Source organism: Amblyraja radiata, chromosome 9 (genome assembly GCF_010909765.2).
Source record: "Amblyraja radiata isolate CabotCenter1 chromosome 9, sAmbRad1.1.pri, whole genome shotgun sequence".
Taxonomy (NCBI): domain Eukaryota; kingdom Metazoa; phylum Chordata; class Chondrichthyes; order Rajiformes; family Rajidae; genus Amblyraja; species Amblyraja radiata.
Window position 1 is genome coordinate 59,271,906 of NC_045964.1, and position 24,384 is coordinate 59,296,289.

The 24,384-nt window shown below is 45.9% G+C and overlaps 1 protein-coding gene across 5 annotated transcripts in view; it reads left to right on the forward strand.

The window, feature by feature from the left end:
* The first annotated feature begins 2,413 nt into the window (after positions 1-2,413).
* cep128 (centrosomal protein 128) overlaps positions 2,414-24,384 on the forward strand; it is a 401,773-nt gene continuing 379,802 nt past the window's right edge. For 4 of the 5 annotated variants that reach the window (XM_033027567.1, XM_033027570.1, XM_033027569.1 and 1 more), the window contains exons 1-7: positions 2,414-2,525; positions 8,567-8,733; positions 10,155-10,241; positions 13,353-13,464; positions 18,577-18,695; positions 20,850-20,941; positions 23,204-23,276. In XM_033027567.1, the coding sequence (XP_032883458.1) occupies positions 8,584-8,733; positions 10,155-10,241; positions 13,353-13,464; positions 18,577-18,695; positions 20,850-20,941; positions 23,204-23,276 (633 nt within the window). In that variant the 5' untranslated portion in view covers positions 2,414-2,525; positions 8,567-8,583. Of the gene's footprint in view, positions 2,526-7,208; positions 7,252-8,566; positions 8,734-10,154; positions 10,242-13,352; positions 13,465-18,576; positions 18,696-20,849; positions 20,942-23,203; positions 23,277-24,384 lie in introns of those variants that run through there. The other variant, XM_033027568.1, reaches the window with a different exon arrangement.

Genomic DNA, 24,384 nt, shown 5'->3' on the forward strand with positions numbered 1-24,384 from the left:
GTACCTGTAACATATGTAGATGTCAGAGAAGCATTTGGTACCTGTGACATATGTAGATGTTAGAGAAGGGTTTGGTACCAGTAATGTGTGGAAGGAACTGCAGATGCTGGTTTAAACCAAAGATAGACACAAACAGTTGGTGTAACTCAGTGGGTCAGACAGCCTATCTGGAGAAAAGGATTTTTGCTGATGATACAAAAGTGAGTAGTTTTACAGATAGTGAAGATGGTTGTGAAAGATTGCAGCAGGATCTGGATTGATTGGCCAGGTGGGCAGAGGAATGGTTGATGGAATTTAATACAGAGAAGTGTGAGGTGGTGCATTTTGAGACGTCGAACAAAGACAGGACCTACACAGAAAATGGTAGGCCTCTGGGTAGTGTTGTAGAGCAGAGGGATCTAGGAGTACAGGTGCATAGTTCCTTGAAGGTGGTCGCAAGTTGATAAGGTGGTCAAAAAGGCTTTTGGCACTTTGGAAGTATAGAAGTTGGGAGGTCATGTTGCAGTTGTATAAGACGTTGGTAAGACTGCATTTAGAATATTGTGTTCAGTTCTGAGCACCATGTTATAGGAAAGATATTGTCAAGCTTGAAAGGGTTCAGAAAAGATTTACGAGGATGTTGCCTGGACTAGAGGGTGTGAGCTATAGGGAGAGGTTGAGTAGGCTGAGTCTCTATTACATGGAGCACAGGAGGATGAGGTGTGCAAAATCATGAGAGAAATAGATCGGGTAGATGCATAGAATCTCTTGCCCAGAGTAGGAGAATCGAGGACCAGACGATATAGGTTCAAGGTGAAGGGGAAAGATTTAATAAGAATCTGAGGAGTAACTTTTACACACAAAGAGGTGGGTGTATGGAACAAGCTGCCAGAGGAGGTAGTTGAGGCTGGGACTATCCCATCATTTAAAAAAAGTTAGACAGGTACATGGATAGGACAGGTTTGGAGGGATATGGACCAAGCGCAGGCAGGTGGGACTAGTGTAGCTTGGACATTGTTGGCCGGTGTGGGCAGGTTGGGCTGAAAGGCCTGTTTCCACACTGTATCACAATATGAATAGGTGACTTTTGGGGTTGAGGCCTTTCTTCAGTCTGAAGATTCCTTTTCTTCAGAGATGCTGTCTGACCCGCTGACTCCAGCTTTTTCTGTCTATCTTTGGTCTAACATATGTCGATGTCAGAGAAGCATTTGGCACCTGTGACATATGTAGATGTTAGAGAAGGGTTTGGCATTTGGCACCTGTAATATATGTAGACGTAAGAGAAGAGTTTGGTACCTGTGACATATGTAGATGTTAGAGAACGGTTTGGCAGCTGTAATATATGTAGATGTTATAGACAATAGATGCAGGAATAGGCCATTTGGCCCTTCGAGCCAGCACCGCCATTCAATGTGATCATGGCTGATCATCCCCAATCAGTACCCCGTTCCTGCCTTCTCCCCATATCCCCTGACTCCGCTATTTCAAAGAGCCCTATCTAGCTCTCTCTTGAAAGCATCCAGAGAACCTGCCTCCACCTAAGGCAGAGAATTCCACAGACTCACCACTCTCTGTGAGAAAAAGTGTTTCCTCGTCTCCGTTCTAAATGGCTTACTCCTTATTCTTAAACTGTGGCCCCTGGTTCTGGACTCCCCCAACATCGGGAACATGTTTCCTGCCTCTAGCATGTCCAAGCCCTTAACAATCTTATATGTATCAATGAGATGCCCTCTCATCCTTCTAAACTCCAGAGTGTACAAACCCAGCCGCTCCATTCTCTCAGCATATGACAGTCCCGCCATCCCGGGAATTAACCTTGTAAACCTACGCTGCACTCCCTCAATAGCAAGAATGACCTTCCTCAAATTAGGGGACCAAAACTGCACACAATACTCCAGGTGTGGTCTCACTAGGGCCCTGTACAACTACAGAAGGACCGCTTTGCTCCTATATTCGATTCCTCTTGTTATAAGTTGGAGAATGGTTTGTTACCTGTAACATATGTAGATGATAGAGAAGGGTTTGTTATCTGTAACATATGTAGATGTTAGAGAAGGGTTTGGCACCTGAAAACATATGTAGATGTTAGAGAAGTGTTTGTTATCTGTAACATATGTAGATGTTAGAGAAGTGTGTGGTACCTGTATTGTAAGCAGGTGGATTTAGCGCCTAGTTCTCCTCACTGGCGCTCAGCCTGTCACTGGCAGAGAGGCGGGACGCTTGGCGCAATTTCCCGATAGGCATTAGAGCGGGCCAGCTCCGCGAGGAGGGCGGTTGGGCCGCGGTGGCCGCTGGGAGTTGTATTCGGATTCGCGCGTCCGCCGCTGCCGGTGGGCGGGAGAGGGACTACAGCTCCCAGGGGGCGCTGCGGGCGGCGGAGTCTTGGGCCGGGGGAGGCGGCTGGGCGAAGGCGGCCATTTCAAGTTGCCATAGACACCGAGTGGAGGCGGCGGTGGCGGCGGCCGGGGCGGGATGGGTCTCGCTGCCCGCTGAAGGTGCAGCACAGGGCGGCTGCAGTCGGCATGGGACTAGACGGCGGATCACAGGTGCCGGGACCTTACATGCACTCGTTAGACTGTCATTTATAAATATAATAACGTTGGTTTTGATTAGCACGGGTGTCTGGGGAGAAGGCAGGAGAATGGGGGTTAGGAGGGAGAGATGGGTCGAATGGCGGAGTAGACTTGATGGGCCGAATGGCATAATTCTCTGTTCCTAGAACTTACGAATTTATGAAATGCACAAGTTGGTATCAGTGAGTATGTTTTCTTCCTAAGAGCACGAATGGAACATTCTCCAGAGAAATCAGATGGAGTCAACAACACTTGTAAGCTCTTCTTTCTGTAAATCATGCACTGAAAATGTAATGCTCCGTTGAATGAGATGTAACCGAGTTATTAATGGCAATCAAAATATATTCCACTCACAGGAAAGAATAAATGAAACCCTTGTGAGAAGAAGGGTCTCGACCCAAAATGTCACCCATTACTTCTCTTCAGAGATGCTGACCTGTTCCGCTGAGTTACCCCAGCTTTTTGTGTCTATCTTCTCTGGTGAGACTCCATGTATGAGTGGAAACATAAGAGTACACTTGGCGGAGTAGACTTTATGGGCCGAATTGCCTAACTCTGCTCCTACCACTTGTGACCTTATGAGTCTAGGCTGGGGTTGGACGATAGACGCAAAATGCTGGATTAACTCAGCGGGACAGGCAGCTTCTCTGGAGAGAAGGAATGGGTGACGTTTCTGGTCGAAATTATTCCTCAGACTGAGCGTCAGGGGAGAGGGAGACAGAGATAAGGAAGGGTAAGGTGTGAAAACGAGACATCAAAAGAAGAAGGTACACAAAGTTGCTGGGGAAACTCAGCGGGTGCAGCAGCATCTATGGAGCGAAGGAAATAGGCGACGTTTCGGGCCGAAACCCTTCTTCAGACTCATCAAAAGAAGAAGTTCGAGGAGAATGTAGAATAGATCAAGGAAAATGTAGAATAGATAATTGTTAGCTAGGAGTAGGTGACAACGAAGCAAACACAGATAAAATGTAATCGGGGGGGACAGTCAGACTGGTCTGAGAACTAGGAAGGGGAGGGATGGAAAGAGAGTGGGAAAGCAAGGGTTACTTTGCAGCGGTCGATGAGAACATGGGGGAACTGCTGGGGGAGAACAATGGGGACCCGGGGGATTGCTTTGGGGCGAGGAGGGGTGGGGGGGAGAACAAGGAGAAGCCGGCGTACTTTGTAACTTTGTCAGTGCCGTAGGTGGCCGCTATTTCACAAGCAAAGAATTTCAATGTGCCTTGTCACATGTGACAATAAAGTATTCCATTCCATTCCACACTTGAAGTTAGAGAAGTTAATATTCATACTACTGCCCAAGTGAAATATGAGTTGCTGTTCCTCCAATATTTTTCCTTTCCTCTAATGACCCCCCCATTGGGGCGTTAGCCAAATGCAGTGGATGTTACGATGTACGGTGGAGAGCATGCTGTTTGCGTCAGGGCCTGTTTTGGTAATTCAAAGGCTCAAGAACGAAGGGATCTGCAGAGAGTGGAAGACACTGCCTGCTCTGTCACAGGCGATGACCTCTCCACAATTGGCAATGCTTTCATTTTGCTAATACCATTCGGGAGGAAAAAGGGACAGGAACTTGAGAACCCTTACATCCATGTTTAAGAACAGCTTCTTCCCACCGACTATCAGACTCTTTGGAATATTGTGAGCAGTTTTGGGCCCCATATCTGAGGAGGGTTGTGCTGGTGTTGGAAAGAGTCCAGAGGAGGTTTACAAGAATGATATGAAGATGATATTGCATTGGGCTTGTACTCGCTGGAATTTAGAAGCATGAGGGTGGACCTCATTGAAACTTACCAGATAGTGAAAGGCCTGGATAGAGTGGATGTGGAGAGGATGTTTCCACTAGTGGGAGAGTCTAGGACCAGAAGGTGTAGCCTCAGAATAAAAGAACATGTCTTTTGAAAGGAGATGAGGAGGAATTTCTTTAGTCAGTGGGTGGTGAATCTGTGAAATTAATTGACACAGGTGGCTGTGGAGGCCGTCATTTGGTATTTTTAAAGCGGAGATTGACAGATTGTTGATTAATAAGGGTGTCAGGTAGAAGGCAGGAGAATGAGGTTGAGAGGGAAAGATAGATCAGCCATGATTGAATGGTGGAGTAGACGCGATGGGCTGAATGGCCTAATTCTGCCCCTATGTCTTATGAGCTCCTGATCCACATTGTACAACCAAACCACTATTCAGCAATGAACTAAAGGGACTCTTCACTGCCAACTGCATGTTTTGGCTTCCTCTATGGTCTGGTTTAATCTAGAGCAGGACAATATAGGATGTCTGTGCCACACATAATGCCAAGAGCAGCTCTTAGGTGCCTACAAATAATCCATATCCCTTCACTCCTTGCACATCTACTTGCCTATCCAGAGTCCCTTGCATGGCACTATTGTATCTGCCTTCACCACCCCTGTTAGCACGTTCATGGCACCCACCATCCTCTGCGTGTAAAAAGAACACTTGCCCTGCCCATACCCTTTAAACTTTGTCCCACTAACCTTAAAGCTATATCTACATTTACCTAGAATAACTGATAATTTTTTTTGTGTATTTAGTTGTTGCGTTCACAGTGCCAGTAAAGGTGCAGCAGGTAAGAATTTATTTGTTCTGGTCCCGGTTCATATAACAACTAAACACACTTGACTCTCTTGACTATAATTCTGTGACTATGCCAATACATCAATAGGTGAAGTTTCAGGTCGGAACCATTTGAAGAACATTCCCAACCTGAAATCTCACCCATCCATGTTCCCCAGACCCGCTGACTGGCTCTAGCATTTTGTAAAATAGCATCTTCTTTTGTAAACCTGCATCAGCAGTTCCTTGGTTCTACATTTCACTGCTCCACTGTGAAATTTCTTCAAGGTATGCCTACTTTGAAGAGATTCTCCTCCTTGCTCCGACGAGAGTTCTGCAGCACCCTCTCTCACTGCTCCCCTCTGTGATTCCTGCTGTTCTCCTGCTCTACAACCTCGGTCTGTCTGACTGTCGGAAGAAGGGTCCTGACCTGAAACGTCACCTTTCCATGTTCTCCGGAAATGCTGCCTGACCTAAGTTACTCCAGCACTTTGTGTTTTCAATTGGTTCCCCGGCATCAACTCTCCCTGTAATGTGTTAAAAAAATTCTAACAAGTTGCCAACAATAGATATTAGACTAACTGTCTTATCGTTCCCTGACTTCTGTCTTCCTGTCTTTTTGAAAGAGGAAGTCACATTGATTTTTAATCTATTGCTTACCTCCTGGAATTTAGCGAGTTTTGAAACATTTCAAACAATTTGTCCACACCGTTTGTAGCCACCTGCTTTAAAACCATAGGGTCTTAACGACTTGTGCACCTACAGCCATGTTAGCTTCTCATACTTCATCCCTTATGAATGAGATTTTTTACAAGATCCTCTGTTATTTGAAATATACGGTATCTGTATTTTTTGCTTTTCAAATATGATTTTTTGAAAGACAGTTGCCATTATGGGGTGGTTGTTTTTGCTTTGTGATGTTGTAATTTGTTTGTGGTTTTCTGTGGTAATAATAGAAGCCATGCATGATTAATGAAAGGAATCAGTTCAAGTCTCTCATGCGCTTGTGTTCAGTATAGGCAGTCCTCTGTTTTTTGGCTGGTAATCTTGGGGTATGGCCTGCAGCGTTGAGTATGTTATGTTCCATAAGTTGTAGGAGCAGAATTAGGCCATACAGCCCATCAAGTCTACTCTGCCATTCAATCATGGGTGACTATCTCTTTCCCCCTCCGCCCAACCCCATTCTCTTGCCTTCTCCTCATACCCCCTGACACCCGTACTAACATTTGGGCACTGTCTGAGGAGTTACTGCAGACAGAATGAGCACATTGTCATAAGGTCATAAGTGACGGGAGCAGAATTATGCCATATGGCTCATCAAGTCTACTCCGCTATTCAATCATAGAATGCACTTTGCCTTGGCAGCCTTTTCAATGCTGTGTGGAAATGTCATAGACTAGAGGGGACAGCTTTACGGTGAAAGGGGCAAAGTTTAAAGGAGATGTGTAGGTCTTTTGCATGGAGAATTGTAGAGATTGGAATTAATTTATTAGCTAAGTATGTAAACGCACAAGGAATTTGATTTGCCAACAGTCATACAAAAAAGCAACAAGATACATAACCACATAAAAAAAAATAAACATAGACTTAAACAGCCACCACAGTGATGTGTGAGAATCCCCAGGACACAGCATAAAGGGCCTGTCCCACTTGGGCGACCTAATCTGCGAGTCCAGAAGAGTGCCTTTGACCTTCAAGCTCGAGGGCGCTCTCCAGGAAAGCTTCGAGCTGGATCGACCGGTCGCGTTGAAACCGCGAGCTGCATCGACCAAACCCTGAGCTGCATCTACCTACACGCATGCGCACACACACACACACACACACACACACACACACACACACACACACACACACACACACACACACACACAAACACACAGAGCCAGGGAAAGAGGAGGAGCGCTGTCTGCGCGATGAAGAGGAAGGTAAATGGCTGCCACACTGTACGGTAAGAGAGAGTGGGGGGGGGGGAGAAGAGGGGGAGAATGAGTGGAGACACTTTTAAGAAGTTTAATAGTTAGCAGGCATTTTACCTACCGGTAGGTCTTCCTAGGTCGTGAAACTCCAATGAGCCAATCAAAATGGCCGGTCAGCGAAGGAGATTGCCTATGGCGGCCCTCGAGTGCCTGTAAGTAAATAGCAACCCCACTCCACTGCACTACGAGTGAAAAAGACACATGCCTACCAAATTTTACTCGCGGAAAAACTTTCAATAACCTGAAAAAATTTCCGCGACCTAGCTGAGGCCGCAAGTAGGCGGGAACCTCCCTCGAGCATGAAGGAGAGTTCCAGCCACCTCATACGACCTCCTAGGACCTCGTGTCGACCATGCTGCGAGTTTGAGTCCAGGGCAAACACTTCTAAATTCGCAGCTTAGGTAGCCCAAGTGGGAGACCCACAGCCATCAGTTCAATGTTCGGGCCACACACACACTCGCTCCTTCACCGTGATGTGACCAGAGTTGTACCGACCGCTGTCATTCTCTCTGCAGTCCCTGTCCGCCCGAACAGTCAGAAAGCTGTCCACACTCGCACTAGACTCCGGGATGTCCTCATGGAACCATGTCCCCGCACATCACTGCACTCACGGCACTCCCTCCGAGTCCTCACCAGTGCAGGCAGCACGTCCATCTTGTTTTTTCAGCAACCTCACATTCCCCACTGTGATGGAAGGCAAATAACTTGTAACTTCTTTCCTCCTTTTGTGCCGTGGTCGGGGCGATCGAAACTTCCGCAGTCGGCGATTGAAGCTCATCGAATGATGGGTGCTTGGAACTTGCTGTTAAGGGTGGAGGCAGATACGATAGTGATATTTAAGAGGCATTTTGAGCGGCATATGAATACGCAGAGTACTGAGGGATATAGATTATGTGCAGGCAGAGGGGATTACTTAAATTGGCATCTTGTTTGATGTGGAATTTGTGGGCCAAAGGGCCTGTTTCTGTGCTGTACTGTTGTATGCTCTATGTCTGTGCTTTGAGAAATCAAATCGCCCCAAAGCTACATAATAGGCTACACACATTATTAAGGGTAGCACATTGGTGCAGCTGATAGAGCTGCTGCCTCACAGCGCCAGCGACCTGGGTTCAATCCTAACCTCGGGTGCTGTCTGGGTGGAGTTTGCATGTTCTCCCTGTGACGGCGTGGGTTTCCTCCAGGTTCTCCAGTTTCCAGCCACATCCCAAAGATATGCGTGACATCTGTAAAGTGCCCCCAGTGTGTAGGGAGTGGATGATAAAGTGGGGTAACATTAAACTGGTGTGAACAGTTGATCGATGGTCAGCATGGACTCGGTGGGCCAAAGGGCCTGTTTCCATGCTGTATCTTTCAATCAAATAATGGGAAATTTCAAATGTTATCTTTTGCTTCTTGCATTGCATTCAGCCAGGTGACATTCAGTTCACATCTTGCTTTACTCACTTTTACAATTGTGTTTTGTTTTAGGAGGCTGCACTGTACCTATGGCAGACTCGTCGAGTGACTCAGACACACAGCTTCATAATTTCTCCAGAAGACGAGGACCATTGAAAACAACATCGAGGGGAAGGAGCAGAATGCACAATGCTGCTTCTGTCTCTGAAAAGATTGACACATTAACAAGCACTTTGGAGGTATTGACGTCTTGCGTTTCTTCATGCGACAAGTATACCAGCTGAAGTAGAGGGCAATTCACTGGATGTTATCAAGACGGAGTTAGATTTAGCTCTTGGGGCGAAAGGAATCGAGGGATATGGGGAAAAAAGCAGGAACGAGGTACTGATTTTAGATAATCAGCCATGATCATATTGAATGGCGGTGCTGGCTCGAAGGGCCGAATGGCCAACTCCTGGACCTATTTTTCGATGTTTCTAAAGTCACTTGACAAAAGTGGTCCTGGGAAGCTATAGTACTGGCATGCTGATTGTGAACTTCAGTGTGTGGTGTGGTGTCAGCAGAGATAGACTCAAAAAGCTGGAGTAACTCAGCGGGTGAGGCAGCATCTCCGGAGAGAAGGAATGGGTGATGTTTCGGGTCGAGACCCTTCTTCAGACTGAGAGTCAGGGGAAAGGGAAATGAGAGATCCAGCCAAGCCTTTGACATCTTCCAAATATATAAAGATGAAATACATTCTTGTTGAATTTAGCAATTAAAGGGCGGATGGATTAGCATGATATGTATAGAAAATTAAGAGAGGCAAATATAGGGCAGACTGTAGAGATACAAAGCGGAAACAGGCCCTTTGGCCCACTGAATCCGTGCTGACCAGCGATCACCCCGTACACGACCATTACCTGACACACTTAAGATAATTTTACAACTTACCGAAACCAATTAACCTGCAAACCTGCACATCTTTTGAATGTGGGAGGAAACCGGAGCACCCGGACAAAACCCACCGGTCATAGGGAGAACGTATGGAGGACTCGCAGTTAAGATCGAACCCGGGTCTCTGGGGCACTAAGGCAGACACTTTTTCCCAGGATGGAAATGTTCAACACTCGAGGGCTTGGCTGTAAAGTGAGAGGGGGAAGGTTAATGGAGTTGTGCGGGGCATGTTTTTATACACGGAAGTTGGTGGGGGGGGGCTGGAACGCATTGCCAGCGTTAGAGGTGGAAGCATATACGATAGTGACGTTCAAAAGGCTTTTGGATACGGACATGGAAATGCTGGGATTAGAGTGTAATGGATCGTGTGCAGGCAGATGCGATCAGTTCAGCTTGGGCTCATGTTCGGCACAAACATTGTGGGCCGAAGGGCCTGTTCCTGTGCTGTACTCTTCAATGTTGTGTGTTATAGTTATTTTGGAGATTTGGCTTCTGATGACGAATGGATGTTTGATGTTATCGTGGGCATGATGCCGGCCATAGCATAAGTTTGAAGAGTGACGTATTGATTGGAGAAGCATGAGTGTAGTGAGATTAGTGATAAGTTTGTATTTTTCCTGTGAGTGTTACTAAATTTGTGGGGGAGGGGGCTGATTTCAGTTGATTCTTTAAAAAGTTTAGAGGCCAGCGTTGAGTTTCGTTCTTTTAATGCTTGAATTAATTTCAGGATACCAATCGGGACCTAAAGAACGTTGATCGGTTGCTGGGACGGTATAGAGGCTACACCAATGAACAAATGGAGGCTGTGGCACAGGTAGGTACCAGAGTAACTCCACCTGAGGTTTTTTTTAAAAATCTTGCATGACTTCAGGTCGGTGCTATCCAGTGCAAAGAGCAATTGAACAGTCTACTCTTTTTCTGATAGAGAGGAGGCCACTATAGTTTTAATTTTGCATTAATAAAACTGCACTCTACCAATAATTGTTTTCTTTTTGCTATACTTTCTGAAATGTCGTTTCTCGACCGTCGGGCCCTAACCACAATCCTTTCTGAACGCCTTAACTCCACTGAACCACTACTGAATTAGCACCACTATGGTTGCTCTACATACTCTGGTTTTGCACTATCATGCTTTAGTTGCTCTGGGATAACTGATGACAATGTTTATTATTGCTTCTAATGTGCCTCTAAAGTTACAGCAGGTAAGAATTTTGTGGAAGATAGACACAAAATGCTGGAGTAAATGGAGGCAGCATCTCTGGAGAGGAGGATTGGGTGATGTTTTGGGTTGATACCCTTCTTCAGACTGAGAGTCAAGGGAGAGGGAAACGAGATATGGAAGGGTTTCAAGAACATGTAAGGTGTGAAAAGAACAGATCAAAGCAGACGATGATCAAGTAAATGTACAATGGTTCATTGCTGGATGAAGGGAAAGTGACAATGAGGCATACAAACAGTAATATTTATCAGGGGGACAATGAAACAAGTCGGAGAATCAGGGTGGAGGAGCGACAGAGAGAGAGAGGCAAGCAAGGGTTACTTGAAGTTAGTGAACTCGTTCTGGTTCATATGATAAATAAGCACTCTTGATTCTTGGAGATGGTCACGCATTCGGCAGGTCTAAAAAAACAAGGCTGAAGCTGAAATTTCTGTTGAGAATTTCTGCGTTATCGAGTACCTAAAAAGCATGACCTTCTGAAGCCCAATGTATCAGATTATCAGATTTTCTTTTTATGTCAGATTGTATTGTATTGTATTGTATTCAAATTTATTGTCTCAATTAGAGACAACAAAATGAATTTCCCTTTACAGTCAGCATCATAAAAATAAATAAATAATAAATAATAAAACATATTAAAAATAAAATAGAATTAAAAAAAAAGCACAAACACAGAAAGTCCACGACACAACATAACACAATGGCACCAAGGTAAGGAAGGCACCATAGTCCAGCCAGCCTCCCCTCCGATCTTCCCAGATGTTCACCCGTGGTCGGGGCCTTCCGAGCACCCGCAGTTGCCACCCCGGGCGGCCCGATGTTCAAGCCCTCTCGCCGGGCTGATGGAACGCCGACGCCGAACCCCGACGGTGAAAATCCTCCTCAGCGGCCCGGATCTCCCGATCAGCTGCCTCCCACCGGAGTCCGCAGCTCCCGAGTCCGCAGGCCGAGCCGGGCAGAGTCGCAGGACCCCACGATGTTTTGTCAGCGCCGCCCGCGTTGGGAGCTCCGCGAACCACAGCTCCAGGATGTCGGTGCCGCAGGCTCAGCACTCCAGGCTCCCCGGTAAGGCATCGCCAGCCCCGCGATGTATCAGCGCTATCCCGCCGCTGCTGGAGCTCTGGTCGGTCCAGGCAGGAAAGGCCGCGCCAATCCAGTAGGTAGGCCGCTGGGGGGGGGGGGGGGGCGAGGACGCGACTCGAATAATAGTCGCGTCCTCTCCAGGAAGCGACTGAAGGACTGTATCCCCCTTACCGTACCCTCTTCCCCCACATTAAAACATTAAAAAAAACATAAAAAACACACTTCAACATAACAAAAAAAACGAAAAAACAGATGCTTTACTCCAAGTGTGATATCAAAGAATATTCTGGACAAGGGAATACAGCAGAGAAGTATGCTATTGTTCTGGCCAAGACCTCTTTTAACTTTTTAATAAGGCCCCTTAAGATATAACAGTGCAGTTGAAATCCTGATTCCATCTGTCCTGCAACAGAGATATAAAGATCTAGGATTGCTGGTTTATGAAAAATAACACAAAAGTGCTAGAGTAACTCAGTAGGTCAGGCAGCATCTCTGGAGGACATGGAGAGGTGATGTTTCTAGTTGGGACTCTTCTATGAATCTGAAGAAGGGTCCCGACCCGAAAAATCACCTATCTATGTCCTCCAGAGATGCTGCCTGGCCTGCTGAATTACTCCAACACTTTTTGTGTGTTTGTTTTTGCCCTTAACAGAGTTTGGTTATCATGAGACCAAAGTGAAGATCAAATCTGTGGATTGATCATAAGGGTACTGATTCTTATCCACTAAACCACCAGCAGAGTTCAATCAGTTGTTTATTCACACCAGTAGTGCAGCTTCTTTGCCTCTGTAAATCTACCTATATCTGGTAATGGTTTATGTCCCTTTTTCAAATATTTTAAAAAAATGGATGTATTATTGGATGTTTGAGTTGGATAGCTTTATCATTGAGCAACATGGGTATGATCAGCGACATGAGCTTCTATGCTGCTAATTCCAAGACAATTAGAAAGGGTTCTGTTGAACTGATGAGCTGCTGTTCTATGCAAGAAAATGGGCTAACCGACAATCTTTGTCCATCTCCTTCCCCCCACCCCCCCCCCCCCATGTGATTTACTCTGTATCAGCTTGACATCAGTAAGGGGCAATTTTAGTTTTATGGGAGCTTGGTGGCGCAGCGGTAGAGTTGCGGCCTTACCGCACCAGGGACCCAGGTTCGATCCTGACTACAGGTGCTGCCTGTACGCAGTTTGTACGTTCTCTCCGTGACCTGCGGGGTTTTCTCCGGGATCTCCAGTTTTCTCCCACATTCTAAAGACGTACCAGTTTGTAGGTTAATTGGCTTGGCATAATTGTAAATTGTCCCTCGTGTGTGTAGCATAGCGTTAGTGTGTGGGGGTCGCTGGTCGGCGTGGACTCGGTGTACCGATGGGCCTGTTTCCGTGCTGCATCTCCAAACTAAACTAAGCTGTAATTCTGAATAATAAGTCTGAAGAAGAGTTTTGACCCGAAACATTGCCTATTTCCTTCGCTCCATTGATGCTGCCTCACCCGCTGGGTTTCTCCAGCATTTTTGTCTACCTTCGATTTGCCAGCATCTGCAGTTCCTTCTTAAACATAAGCTATAATTGTATTTTGAAGTAGCAACATAATACAAACTATCATAATTTTTTCCTTTTTGTAGCTGCGAGATAATTTAGAGCAATCTATCGACGAACTCCGAAGCCAGCGAATGAGCAGAAGTGCTGGAATATCTCCTCTTCGGACAAGTGATCTGCATGGTGACTCAACAGCGGGTAAAACAAACGCTATGGCCAATCTATAAGATGCTGTGGGTTTCTTCAGATTTCAATGTAATGCAGAGAATTTTTGTTGCAACATTACAATGCTACTTTGCTGACGAGATTGAGAAATGTTGACCTGTTATTTAAAAAAAAAAAAGACACAAAGTGCTGGAGTAACTCAGCGGGTCAGGCAGCACATTCCTGGAAAACATGGATAGGTGAGAAGGAGGCACGTTTTTTAGTTTTAGAGATACAGATCCTTCGGTCCATCGACCCACCGAGTCCATGTCGACCAGCGATCCTTGCACACTAACATTATCCTGTACACACTACGGCCAATTTTACAATGATACCAAGCCAATGAACCTACAAACCTGTGTGGCTTTGGTATGTTTTGACTTGGTGGGATATGGATCACGTGCAGGTAGATGGGATTAGTCTGGCTTGGCATCATATTCAGCACAGACATTGTGGGCAGAAGGGCCTGTTCCTGTACTGCACAGCTCTGCGCTCTATATGATTCTCATGGCATTGGTATTTTTGTTCCTGTACTCATCATTCAGCAGGCCCATTTCATCTTTGAAGCATGGGTACCAGTGGAATACTTCAGTGTTTTTTACTTTCTTTGATAATTTAATTTAATTCCTCTTTGGTCTCCTAATTATGTTTGTTGCCACTTTCATAGAAACATAGAAACATAGAAATTAGGTGCAGGAGTAGGCCATTCGGCCCTTCGAGCCTGCACCGCCATTCAATATGATCATGGCTGATCATCCAACTCAGTATCCCGTACCTGCCTTCTCTCCATACCCTCTGATCCCCTTAGCCACAAGGGCCACATCTAACTCCCTCTTAAATATAGCCAATGAACTGGCCTCGACTACCCTCTGTGGCAGAGAGTTCCAGAGATTCACCACTCTCTGTGTGAATAAAGTTCTTCTCATCTCGGTTTTAAAGGATTTCCCCCTTATCCTTAAGCTGTGACCCCTTGTCCTGGACTTCCCCAACATCGGTAGCAATCTTCCTGCATCTAGCCTGTCCAACCACTTAAGAATTTTGTAAGTTTCTATAAGATCCCCTCTCAATCTCCTAAATTCTAGAGAGTATAAACCAAGTCTATCCAGTCTTTCTTCATAAGACAGTCCTGACATCCCAGGAATCAGTCTGGTGAACCTTCTCTGCACTCCCTCTATGGCAATAATGTCCTTCCTCAGATTTGGAGACCAAAACTGTACGCAATACTCCAGGTGTGGTCTCACCAAGACCCTGTACAACTGCAGTAAACCTCCCTGCTCCTATACTCAAATCCTTTTGCTATGAAAGCTAACATACCATTCGCTTTCTTCACTGCCTGCTGCACCTGCATGCCCACTTTCAATGACTGGTGTACCATGACACCCAGGTCTCGCTGCATCTCCCCTTTTCCTAGTCGGCCACCATTTAGATAATAGTCTGCTTTCCTGTTTTTGCCACCAAAATGGATAACCTCACATTTATCCACATTATACTGCATCTGCCAAACATTTGCCCATTCACCCAGCCTATCCAAGTCACCTTGCAGTCTCCTAGCATCCTCCTCACAGCTAACACTGCCCCCCAGCTTAGTGTCATCCGCAAACTTGGAGATATTGCCTTCAATTCCCTCATTCAGATCATTAATATATATTGTAAATAGCTGGGGTCCCAGCACTGAGCCTTGCGTTACCCCACTAGTCACTGCCTGCCATTGTGAAAAGGACCCAGCATTAATCTCACGCCGGTAGCCACTTCATGCTATCCTGCTGAGTGTTGATATGTTGTGGTACTCTTGGTCCTCTGGTCTGAATGTTCATTCAGACGAGCCCCCTTTACTTTGAAGGGAACACTTGCCTGGGTTATGGACCGCTGTGCTGAGAATCTAGTGCGTACACCTGCCCACCCTGATGCTTCACGTTACTTTGCTTGGAATTTGAACTCAACCCTTGTGTGCTCCTGCAGCATAGTTTTATAAGGCACAGAAACAGATCCTTCAGCCCAACTCAGCCATGCCAACCAAGAAGGTCCCATCTAAGCCTGTCCCACTTACCCGCAATTTGCCCATACCCCTCTAAACCAGGGGTTCCCAACCTGGCAACTTTAACAGCACATAACAATGTAATTTCACTTATTTTTGAACAACTAATGATGAACAGATACCGGTATACCAGAACCAAACAGTCAATGAGAAAAAATATGTATAAAATCAACAAATTTACCCCCTGGGTAGGCGAGATTTACCCCCTGGGGGTAAATTTACCCCAGGTTGGGAACCCTTGCTCTAAACCTTTCCTATCCATGTACCTGGCCAAGCGTCTTTTAAATGTTCTTATAGTACCAGCCTCAATTACTTCCTCCGGCAGCTCGCTCCATATACCTGCCACCTTTTGTGCGAAAATGTTGCCTCTTAGGTTCCTGTTAAATCTTTCCCATCTCACCATAAACATATGTCTTCTTGTTTTTGATTTCCCCCACCCTGGGTAAATGAATCATATTAAAGAATCACATATTTAGTTTAGAGATACAGCATGGAAATAGGCCTGCGGCCCACTGAGTCTGCGCCGACCTTCGATCACCCGTACACAAGTTATATCCCACACACTGGGGATAATTTACAGAAGCCAATTAACCTACCTACAGGTCTACCGCTGCATCCCTGTAACGCCCCTACCTACAATCTTCAGATCAGAATGAATTGGGTATGAAGAATTAGGGTGGCACGGTGGTGCAGTGGTAGAGTTGCTGCCTTATGGTGCCAGAGATGAGGGTTCGATCCTGACTAATTAATTAACTTGTCAATAGGTGCAGGAGTAGGCCATTCGGCCCTTCGAGCCAGCACCGCCATTCACTGTGATCATGGCTGATCATCCATAATCAGTACCCCGTTCCTGCCTTCTCCCCATATTCCTTGACTCCACTATCTTTAAGAGCTCTATCTAACTCTCTTGAAAGCATCCAGAGAATCGGCCTCTACTGCGTTCTGAGGCAGAGAATTCCACAGATTCACAACTCTCTGGGTGAAAAAGTTTTCCCTCATCTCCGTTCTAAATGGCCTACCCGTTATTCTTAAGGTCAGGCTGGACCTGACCAGCCACATTGAAGCAATGGCCAAGAAAGCACACCAATGCCTATATTACATTGGAAAACTTGGGAAGTTTGCTATGTCCCCCACAACCCTCACCAACTTCAACAGATGTGCTGAAGAAAGCTTTTTAGTGGAATACATTCAATTCAATTCAATTCAAAGCACTTTATTCGTCCCCGAGGGGCAATTTAAAAAGGCGCATTATAGTAGCTTTAAAAAAAAAAGAAGAAAAAAGAGGGACACAATCAACAAACATAAGCAGCACGCATACTGCACAATCAACCAACACACGCATTTCATAGACACACTGCACAATCACACAACACACACCGCACATCAACATTCAACACATAGTAATAGTTTTAAAGTGCTTCCTTAGTGCTTCAAGTAAAAAGTGCACATAAAAGGTTATTTCATTTCATATGTTCATGAGTCAGTGATCAGCATTAAGAAGCTGGACAGCCCTGGGGATGAAGGTTGCCTTCCTCCTCTGTGTCCGGCAACCCGGACAGCGGAGTCTGCGTCCTGAGGGGAGCCACTCAAACTCAGGAAACAGGATGTGAGAGGGGTCGTGAAGAATCCTGCGTGTTAACTTTACAGACTGTTGGTCGCATAGGGCAGTGAGAGTTCGGACGGGCTGCTCAATGATTTTTGAGCAGACCTTGACCACATTCAACAGGCGGTTTCTGTTTTGCAGGGTGATGGAGTGGAACCAGCTAGTGAAAGAGAAGGTTATTACATTTTCAATGAATGCGTAGTAGAATGTGGTGAGAATGTCTTTGTTAATCCCAAATGACTTCAGCTTCCTGAGTAGGTACTGTCTCTGATGGCACTTTTTAAGGATTTCCTCTGTGTTAGAGGAAAACCTTAGCAGGTTGTCGAAGGCTGTTCCCAGGTATTTGTATACCTCCACTATCTCCACTGGCTCCTGCTGGATGATAGTGGTGGCTGCCTCAGCCATCTGTCTCTGTTGGGGGGAAAAGGTCACAATCATGTCCTTGGTTTTGCTTATATTTAGCTCAAGACAAGACTTCTCACACCATACTATAAAGTCCTGCAGGGCTGAGCTGTGATGTTGTGTATGGCTGGGAAGCAGAGACAGGAGGACTGTGTCGTCAGCAAATTTTACAAAGTGGCAGTTTGGCTGGGTGGATCTGCAGTCATCAGTGTAGAGAATGAAGAGAAGTGGGGAGAGGACACAGCCTTGTGGAGAACCAGTGAAGGTGAAGAGGGTGTCGGACAAACATGGTTTACAAACAGCTCCATCCACCAAATTGTAGAGTTGTGGTCACAGCCCAGACCATGACGCAAACCAACCTCCCTTCCATTGACTCCATTCACGCTTCACGCTGCCTCGGCAAGGACACCAGCATAATCAAGAACCAGTCTCACCCCGGTCACACCCTCTGCTCCCCTCTCCCAACAGGCAAGAGTTGCAGAAATTTGAAAAAACACACCTCCAGATTCAGGAAAAGTTTCTTGCTAGCTGTTGTCAGGCAACTGAACCATCCTATCACCGACTAGAGAGTGGTCCTGACCTCCCATCTACCTCACTGGAGACCTTAACTATCTACAATTGGACTTTACTGGACGTTATCTTACACTAAATGTTATTCCCTTTATCCTGCATCTTTAGACTGTGGATGGCTTGATTGGAATCATATTTGCTGACTAGAGAATCCCACAGACTCACAGAGAGTTGTGAGTCTGTGGAATTCTCTGCCTCGGGGAGCGGTGGAGGCCGGTTCTCTGGATACTTTTAAGAGAGAGCTAGATAGGGCTCTTAAAGATAGCGGAGTCAGGGGATATGGGGAGAAGGCAGGAACGGGGTACTGATTGTGGATGATCAGCCATGATCACATTGAATGGGAGTGCTGGCTGGAAGGGCCGAATGGCCTACTCCTGCACCAGTTGGCTTTTGTCTATAGATAGCACACAACAAAAAGCTTTTCACTGTACCTTGGTACACGTGGCAATAATAAACAAAGCTAATGTGAATTTGACTGATTTTGTGCTTTTTGTAGGTCGTCGATACCGCCCAACCTCACCCCTCAGGGACCCTGGAAGTTACACAAAAACAGCTATCAGAAGGTCGCGATCTGCCTCTGTGAGATTTGTAGATGACACTGAGCCATTAAACCAGGTATGCAAAAGTATCAAATGGATCATCAGTGATAAATACCAAGCAGCCAACGCATATCATCTTTTGGCTGAACTGTAGCTGCTGGTTTATACCGAAGATGGGCACAAAATGCTAGAGTAACCCAGCAGGTCAGGCAGCATCTGTGAAGACAAGGAATGAGTGACGTTTCGGGTCTGAAGAAGGGTCTCGACCTGAAACGGCACCTATTCCTTTTCTCCAGAGATGCTGCCTGACCCCTGAGTCTTCCATTGATTTCCAACCTGAGCAAATATTTGGAACGTAATGTTTCAGATTGTGCTTTGACAGTGCTTCTGGGCACGCCTCACAGTGCCAGAGACCCGGGTTCGATCCTGGCCTCTGGTGCTGTCGATGTGGAGTTCTCCCTGTGACCTCGTTGGTTTCCTCCAGGTGCTTCGGATTCATCCCACGTCCCGAAAGATCTGAAGGTTTGTAGGTTAATTGGCCTCTTTAAATTGTGCCTAGCATGGGAACAGTGGATGAGAAAGTGGGATATCATAGAACTAGAGTTAACTAGACTGTGGGACCCATTGGGTCCCAGCTTCACACGGGAGGGCTGGTGCCCCAACGCAATATTCCACCTCTCCACCAATTCCAATATTGCTGGCCAGTGGGGGGGAGGGGGGGGCCTTTCTGGGGCGCTAGCATGGTGTTGTGGGCCAAAGGGACTGGTTTCCAGAGGGCTAGTATGGACATTGTGGGCCGAATGGATTCTTGGGCTGGCAGCACAGTCACTGAGACCACTCACGCACACACTCACTCTCCCTCTCGCACTCTCTCGCACTCACACTCACGCACACACATACTCACACACACGCACTCACAAACACACACGCACTCACAAACACACGCACTCACAAACACACACGCACTCACGCGCACACACACACTCACAAACACGCACACACTCACTCACAAACGCACACATTCACTGACAAATGCACACACTTACAAAGACACACACACACACACACACCATATATATGGCAGTAAACTTTCTTGAATACTCACACGGCTGAGCGTAGCCTCTCCACTTTGGGGCTTTCGCAATCAGCGGCACTTCTGGAATCAGCGTGACCTCTGCACTTACCGGAAATGGCGCAATCAGCGCGACCTCTGCACTCACCGGAAATTACACAATCAGCGCGACCAGTCCACTAAGCGGAAGTCACGAAATGAACGGGACTTTTGAACCAAACATAGTCGGGCCTAATAAAGCATTTATTCCTTCCAAACACAGTCGGACCTAATAAAGCATTGCAGTTTCAAGCACAGGCAGGGTAGCAGGCCAAACGACTCATGGCATTGTCATTAAGGGCTAACAAATCATTTATTGCAAGTACATTGCAGACTCACAGTTCAGTTGATTCACACCTTAGAATGAGAGTCGTGGCCTCTCCTTCGCGATCTTGCAGAGTGACTGAGTCACATCCAGGCATCCGGGGTTTTATAGTCCTGCTCGCCCCCCAACCCCCGGAAGGGGCGTTACCTTCATCGCGGTGATTGACGGGCGAGAGTATCTCAAGGTTTTTTAAACACATAACATTTTTATTTTTCATCGATGGGAAAAATCCTCGGGGCCTGCTCAGTGGAGGAGGACGGAGTAAGATGGCCAGAAATCATAACGATATATGGTAGAGTTTTTTCTAAAATCAATATACAGCGCAGACAGGAAGTGGTCAAGATAAGACTTTTAATTATATAGATGGATGATTGATGGTCAGTTTGGAATTGGTAAGCCGAAGGGTGTTTTTCCATGCGGTATCTCAATAGACAATAGGTGCAGGAGGAGGCCATTCGGCCCTTCGAGCCAGCACCGCCATTCAATGTGATTATGGCTGATCATCCCCAATCAGTACCCCGTTCCTGCCTTCTCCCCATAATCCCCTGACTCCGCTATCTTTAAGAGCCCTATCTAGCTCTCTTTTGAAAGTACCCAGAGAACCGGCCTCCACTGCCCTCTGAGGCAGAGAATTCCACAGACTCACAACTCTGTGTGTGAAAAAGAAAACATCTCTAAACTAAGCAAAAGTAAATAGCCATGATAGAAGAGTAACTTACCTCATTGAGCATGAAAGTATCAAGCAATTAACTTATAAATTCAGTCTTTTGAAGTCTTGTGTCTTTTCCCCACAGGTGCACAGTTTGCATCAGTCCCTAAGAGACCTCAGCAGTGATCAGCTACGCCTTGGAGATGAAGTTGACCAGGAAATAACCAGGAGAAATAGGTAGGAGTTATTGGATGGAAGCCCTGCATTTTGGTTCATTTTCTTTAGAAGGCCACTTCGGCCCACTGACCAACAATCAACACTAGTTCTTTTCTACACACTAGGGATAATGTACAGAAATCAATTAACCTACAAGCCTGCACGTCTTTGGAACGTCTACTGGAATCCAGTGGTTCCTAGGGCCCTTTTACTGCTGTTTCCAAAATGCATTGTGCAAGCCCAGTTTATTTATGTGTCATTGAAATGTTTCCCCATTCCCCCCTCCCCCCCCCCCCCCCCCCCCCCCCACTCCCCCCCCCCCCATCCCAGCTATCCCAAAAATAGTAGTTGAGTTCACGTTTACCGTTTAGGAACTTGAAAACTAGAAGCAGGAGTAGGCTAAATGTGTGGGAAAGAACTGCGGTTCTGGTATACACGAAAATTAGACACAAAATGCTGGAGTACCTCATCGGGGCAGGCAGCATCTCTGGAGAGAAGGAATGGATGATGTTATGGGTCGAGACCCTTCTTCAGACTGAGAGTCAGGCGAGAGGGAAAGTAGGGGTAAGGAAGGGTACAAAGAGAATGCAAGGTGCGAAAAGGGCGGATCAAAGCCAGACGATGATCAAGGAAATGTACAATCGTTCATTGATGACTGAGGAGAAGGTGACAATGAGTTCATACCAACAGTGAAAGTTATCAGGACGACAGCGAAACTAGTCCGAGAATTAGAGCGGGGGAGGGAAGGAGGGAGAGGGAAAGCAAGGGTTACTTGAAGTTTGGGAACTCGATATTCATTCTGCTGGGTTGTAAGCTGCCCGAGCGGATTATAATGAGGTGTTGTTCCAATTCGAGTTTGGCCCACTTGAAAATTAAGCAAAAAGCAGGAATAGGCTGTTAGGACCCTCAGTTGCCTGATAACAGCTGGGAAGAAATTGTCCCTGAATCTGGAGGTGTGCATTTTCACACTTCTATACACTTTACCTGATGGGAGAAGTGGCCGGGGTGCGACTCGTCCTTGATTATGCTGCTGGCTTTGCCGAGGCAGCGTGAGGTGTAAATGGATTCAAAGGGGATCTGACGAATCTTTAAGTTTTCAAGGAAGAGGACACTGAGAACTCTGCATCTTCTATTTGACCAAGTGCTACATACCTGATTTTGTTTCTTGAACCATTAATATATGAACATCCTAGTTAACCTCAATCTGAAGAAAGGTTCTGACCTGAAACATTGAATGTCCATAATCCCTCCACAGACGATGTCTGACCTGCTGAGTTCCGCAGTAGTTTGTTTTTTTAGAACATAGAATATAGAACAGTATAGCAGAAGAACAGGCCCGTTGGCTCAAAATGTCCATGCCAAGCCAAGACCAACTCTCATCTGCCTGCACATGCTCCATATCCCTCCATTCCCTGCATATCTGCGTGCCTATCGAAGAGTTTCATCAATGCCACAATCGTATATGTCTCCCCCAGCACCATCGCAAACGCGTTCCAGGCACACACCACCCTCTGTGTAAATGGAAACTAGCCCCACACATCTCCTTCAAATTTTTGCCCCTCTCATCTTAAGTCTATATCCTCTAGTATAGTTTAGAGATACAGGCCCTTCGGCCCACTGAGTCCGTGCCGACCAGCAATCCCCGCACATTAACACTATCCTACACACAAGGGACAATTTTTACATTTATACCAAGCCAATTAACCTACAAACCTGTACGACTTGGAGTGTGGGAGGAAACTGAAGATCTCTGAGAAAACACATGCAGGTCACGGGGAGATCGTACAAACTCCATACAGACAAGCACCTGTAGTTTTTGGCATCTTCACCCCAGGAAAAAATGTTCTGACTGTCTACCTTGTCTTGCATTAGTTTTTTTCCCTTTTCATTAGGTCTTGCACAAAAAAAATTGTTGGCCTAGATATACAGTGCACACTGTTCCTGTTACACTTAATGCAATGTTGCAATGCCCTTCGTTTGACAATGAATGTATCTCACAATGCACAGCGGGATGTGTTGAGTGCTTTGGACGAGTCTTGTGCTTTGATCCTCAGTCTTGGTGTTCCTCGTAATTGGCTCCATCTTGCTGGATGACCTGCTGGATCTCACAGCAGGCTTGTGATGTCCTGCTGAGCCTGTGGCACGAAAGGTTTATTGGCTTGGTGATGGTGAAACAAAGAATCACTTCCGGATGCATAGAGGGAGATAAGAAACAGGGTCTCTGTTCTGACTTTGTATTTTTATCTTCAAATAAATGAAATCTAAATTTGTTTCTCTTGACAGGAACGATAAGGAAACTAGGAATTCTATCGATTCATTGTCAGGGAGAGTCCGAGAGGTGTCCAGAACAGAGACCGTGAGTGCGGTTTAATGGAACTATGGAATTTTATCCAATGGCAAAGTTTATTTGATTGTTATCACTTCTTTCGCAGCCAACAATGGACCATTGTGGGCTCCACCTTTCCTTAGTCATCGGTGCCGGCTCTGATTTGTTCTGAACCTTTTCATATCTCTAGTGTCCCTCTCCCCTGACTCTCAGTCTGAAGAAGGGTCTCGACCCGAAACGTCACCTATTCCTTTTTCTCCAGAGATGCTGCCTGACCCGCTGAGTTACTCCAGCATTTTGTGTCTATATTCAGAAATAGTGCTCCTTCTGAACCTTCTGAATTTGTAGTCGGCAGGGCAGTACTCTGCATATTGCCAACTTGGATGTGTTGTGCATACTAACATGCTCTTAGTGCCCCCCTTAAAACTGTGTAGTGAAGGTGATTTGACTATATTGTTGTCTCGTTTATTCCATTCCCTTAAGGTTCTTACAAAGAATGAGTTCTTAGAAATATCTGTCCTGTCCTTAGTTCAATTAATTTTCACTTGGATTTATTTAAATGAAGTTGATCATTAAGCTTTCATCTTGGTATCATAAATATTTAAAGGATTTTTTTTTAAGAGATGGGCAAGTGGTCTTGTAGGGTAGTTAACTGCACAAATTGACGATCTTGGGCTTTTTGAATTCAAGGATGCAGTCAGGTAGACCAAATTGCTTGTGTTTCGATTTCTAAATGTCCTTCTGGAGAAAACTAAACCAAGGATTTCTGCTCTTAATTAAATGTTGTGGATATTAATGGGAATCTAATTGGAGCTTTTTACTCCTTTTGGACGATAAACTGCTAAAATCTCTTTTGTATGCATTGGACTTTGACACAATATCCATGCTGTTTAAGTTGCTGCTCTTGTAAGACGTGAACCAAAGGGAATCTGATGAATCCTTAATGCTTCCTTGTAATGGATTACCTAGAAATTCCACATCTATGTTGCTTGAACCATTAATATGTGAACAGACCTCTTAAGGCTCTGGATCTGAGGTAGTGGATCAGCCATTATCCTGTTGAATGGGGGTCAATGGTCTGGGACAGGGTGGCCTACTCTTATTTCCAGTGTATCCACCATCATTCCTCATTATTGCC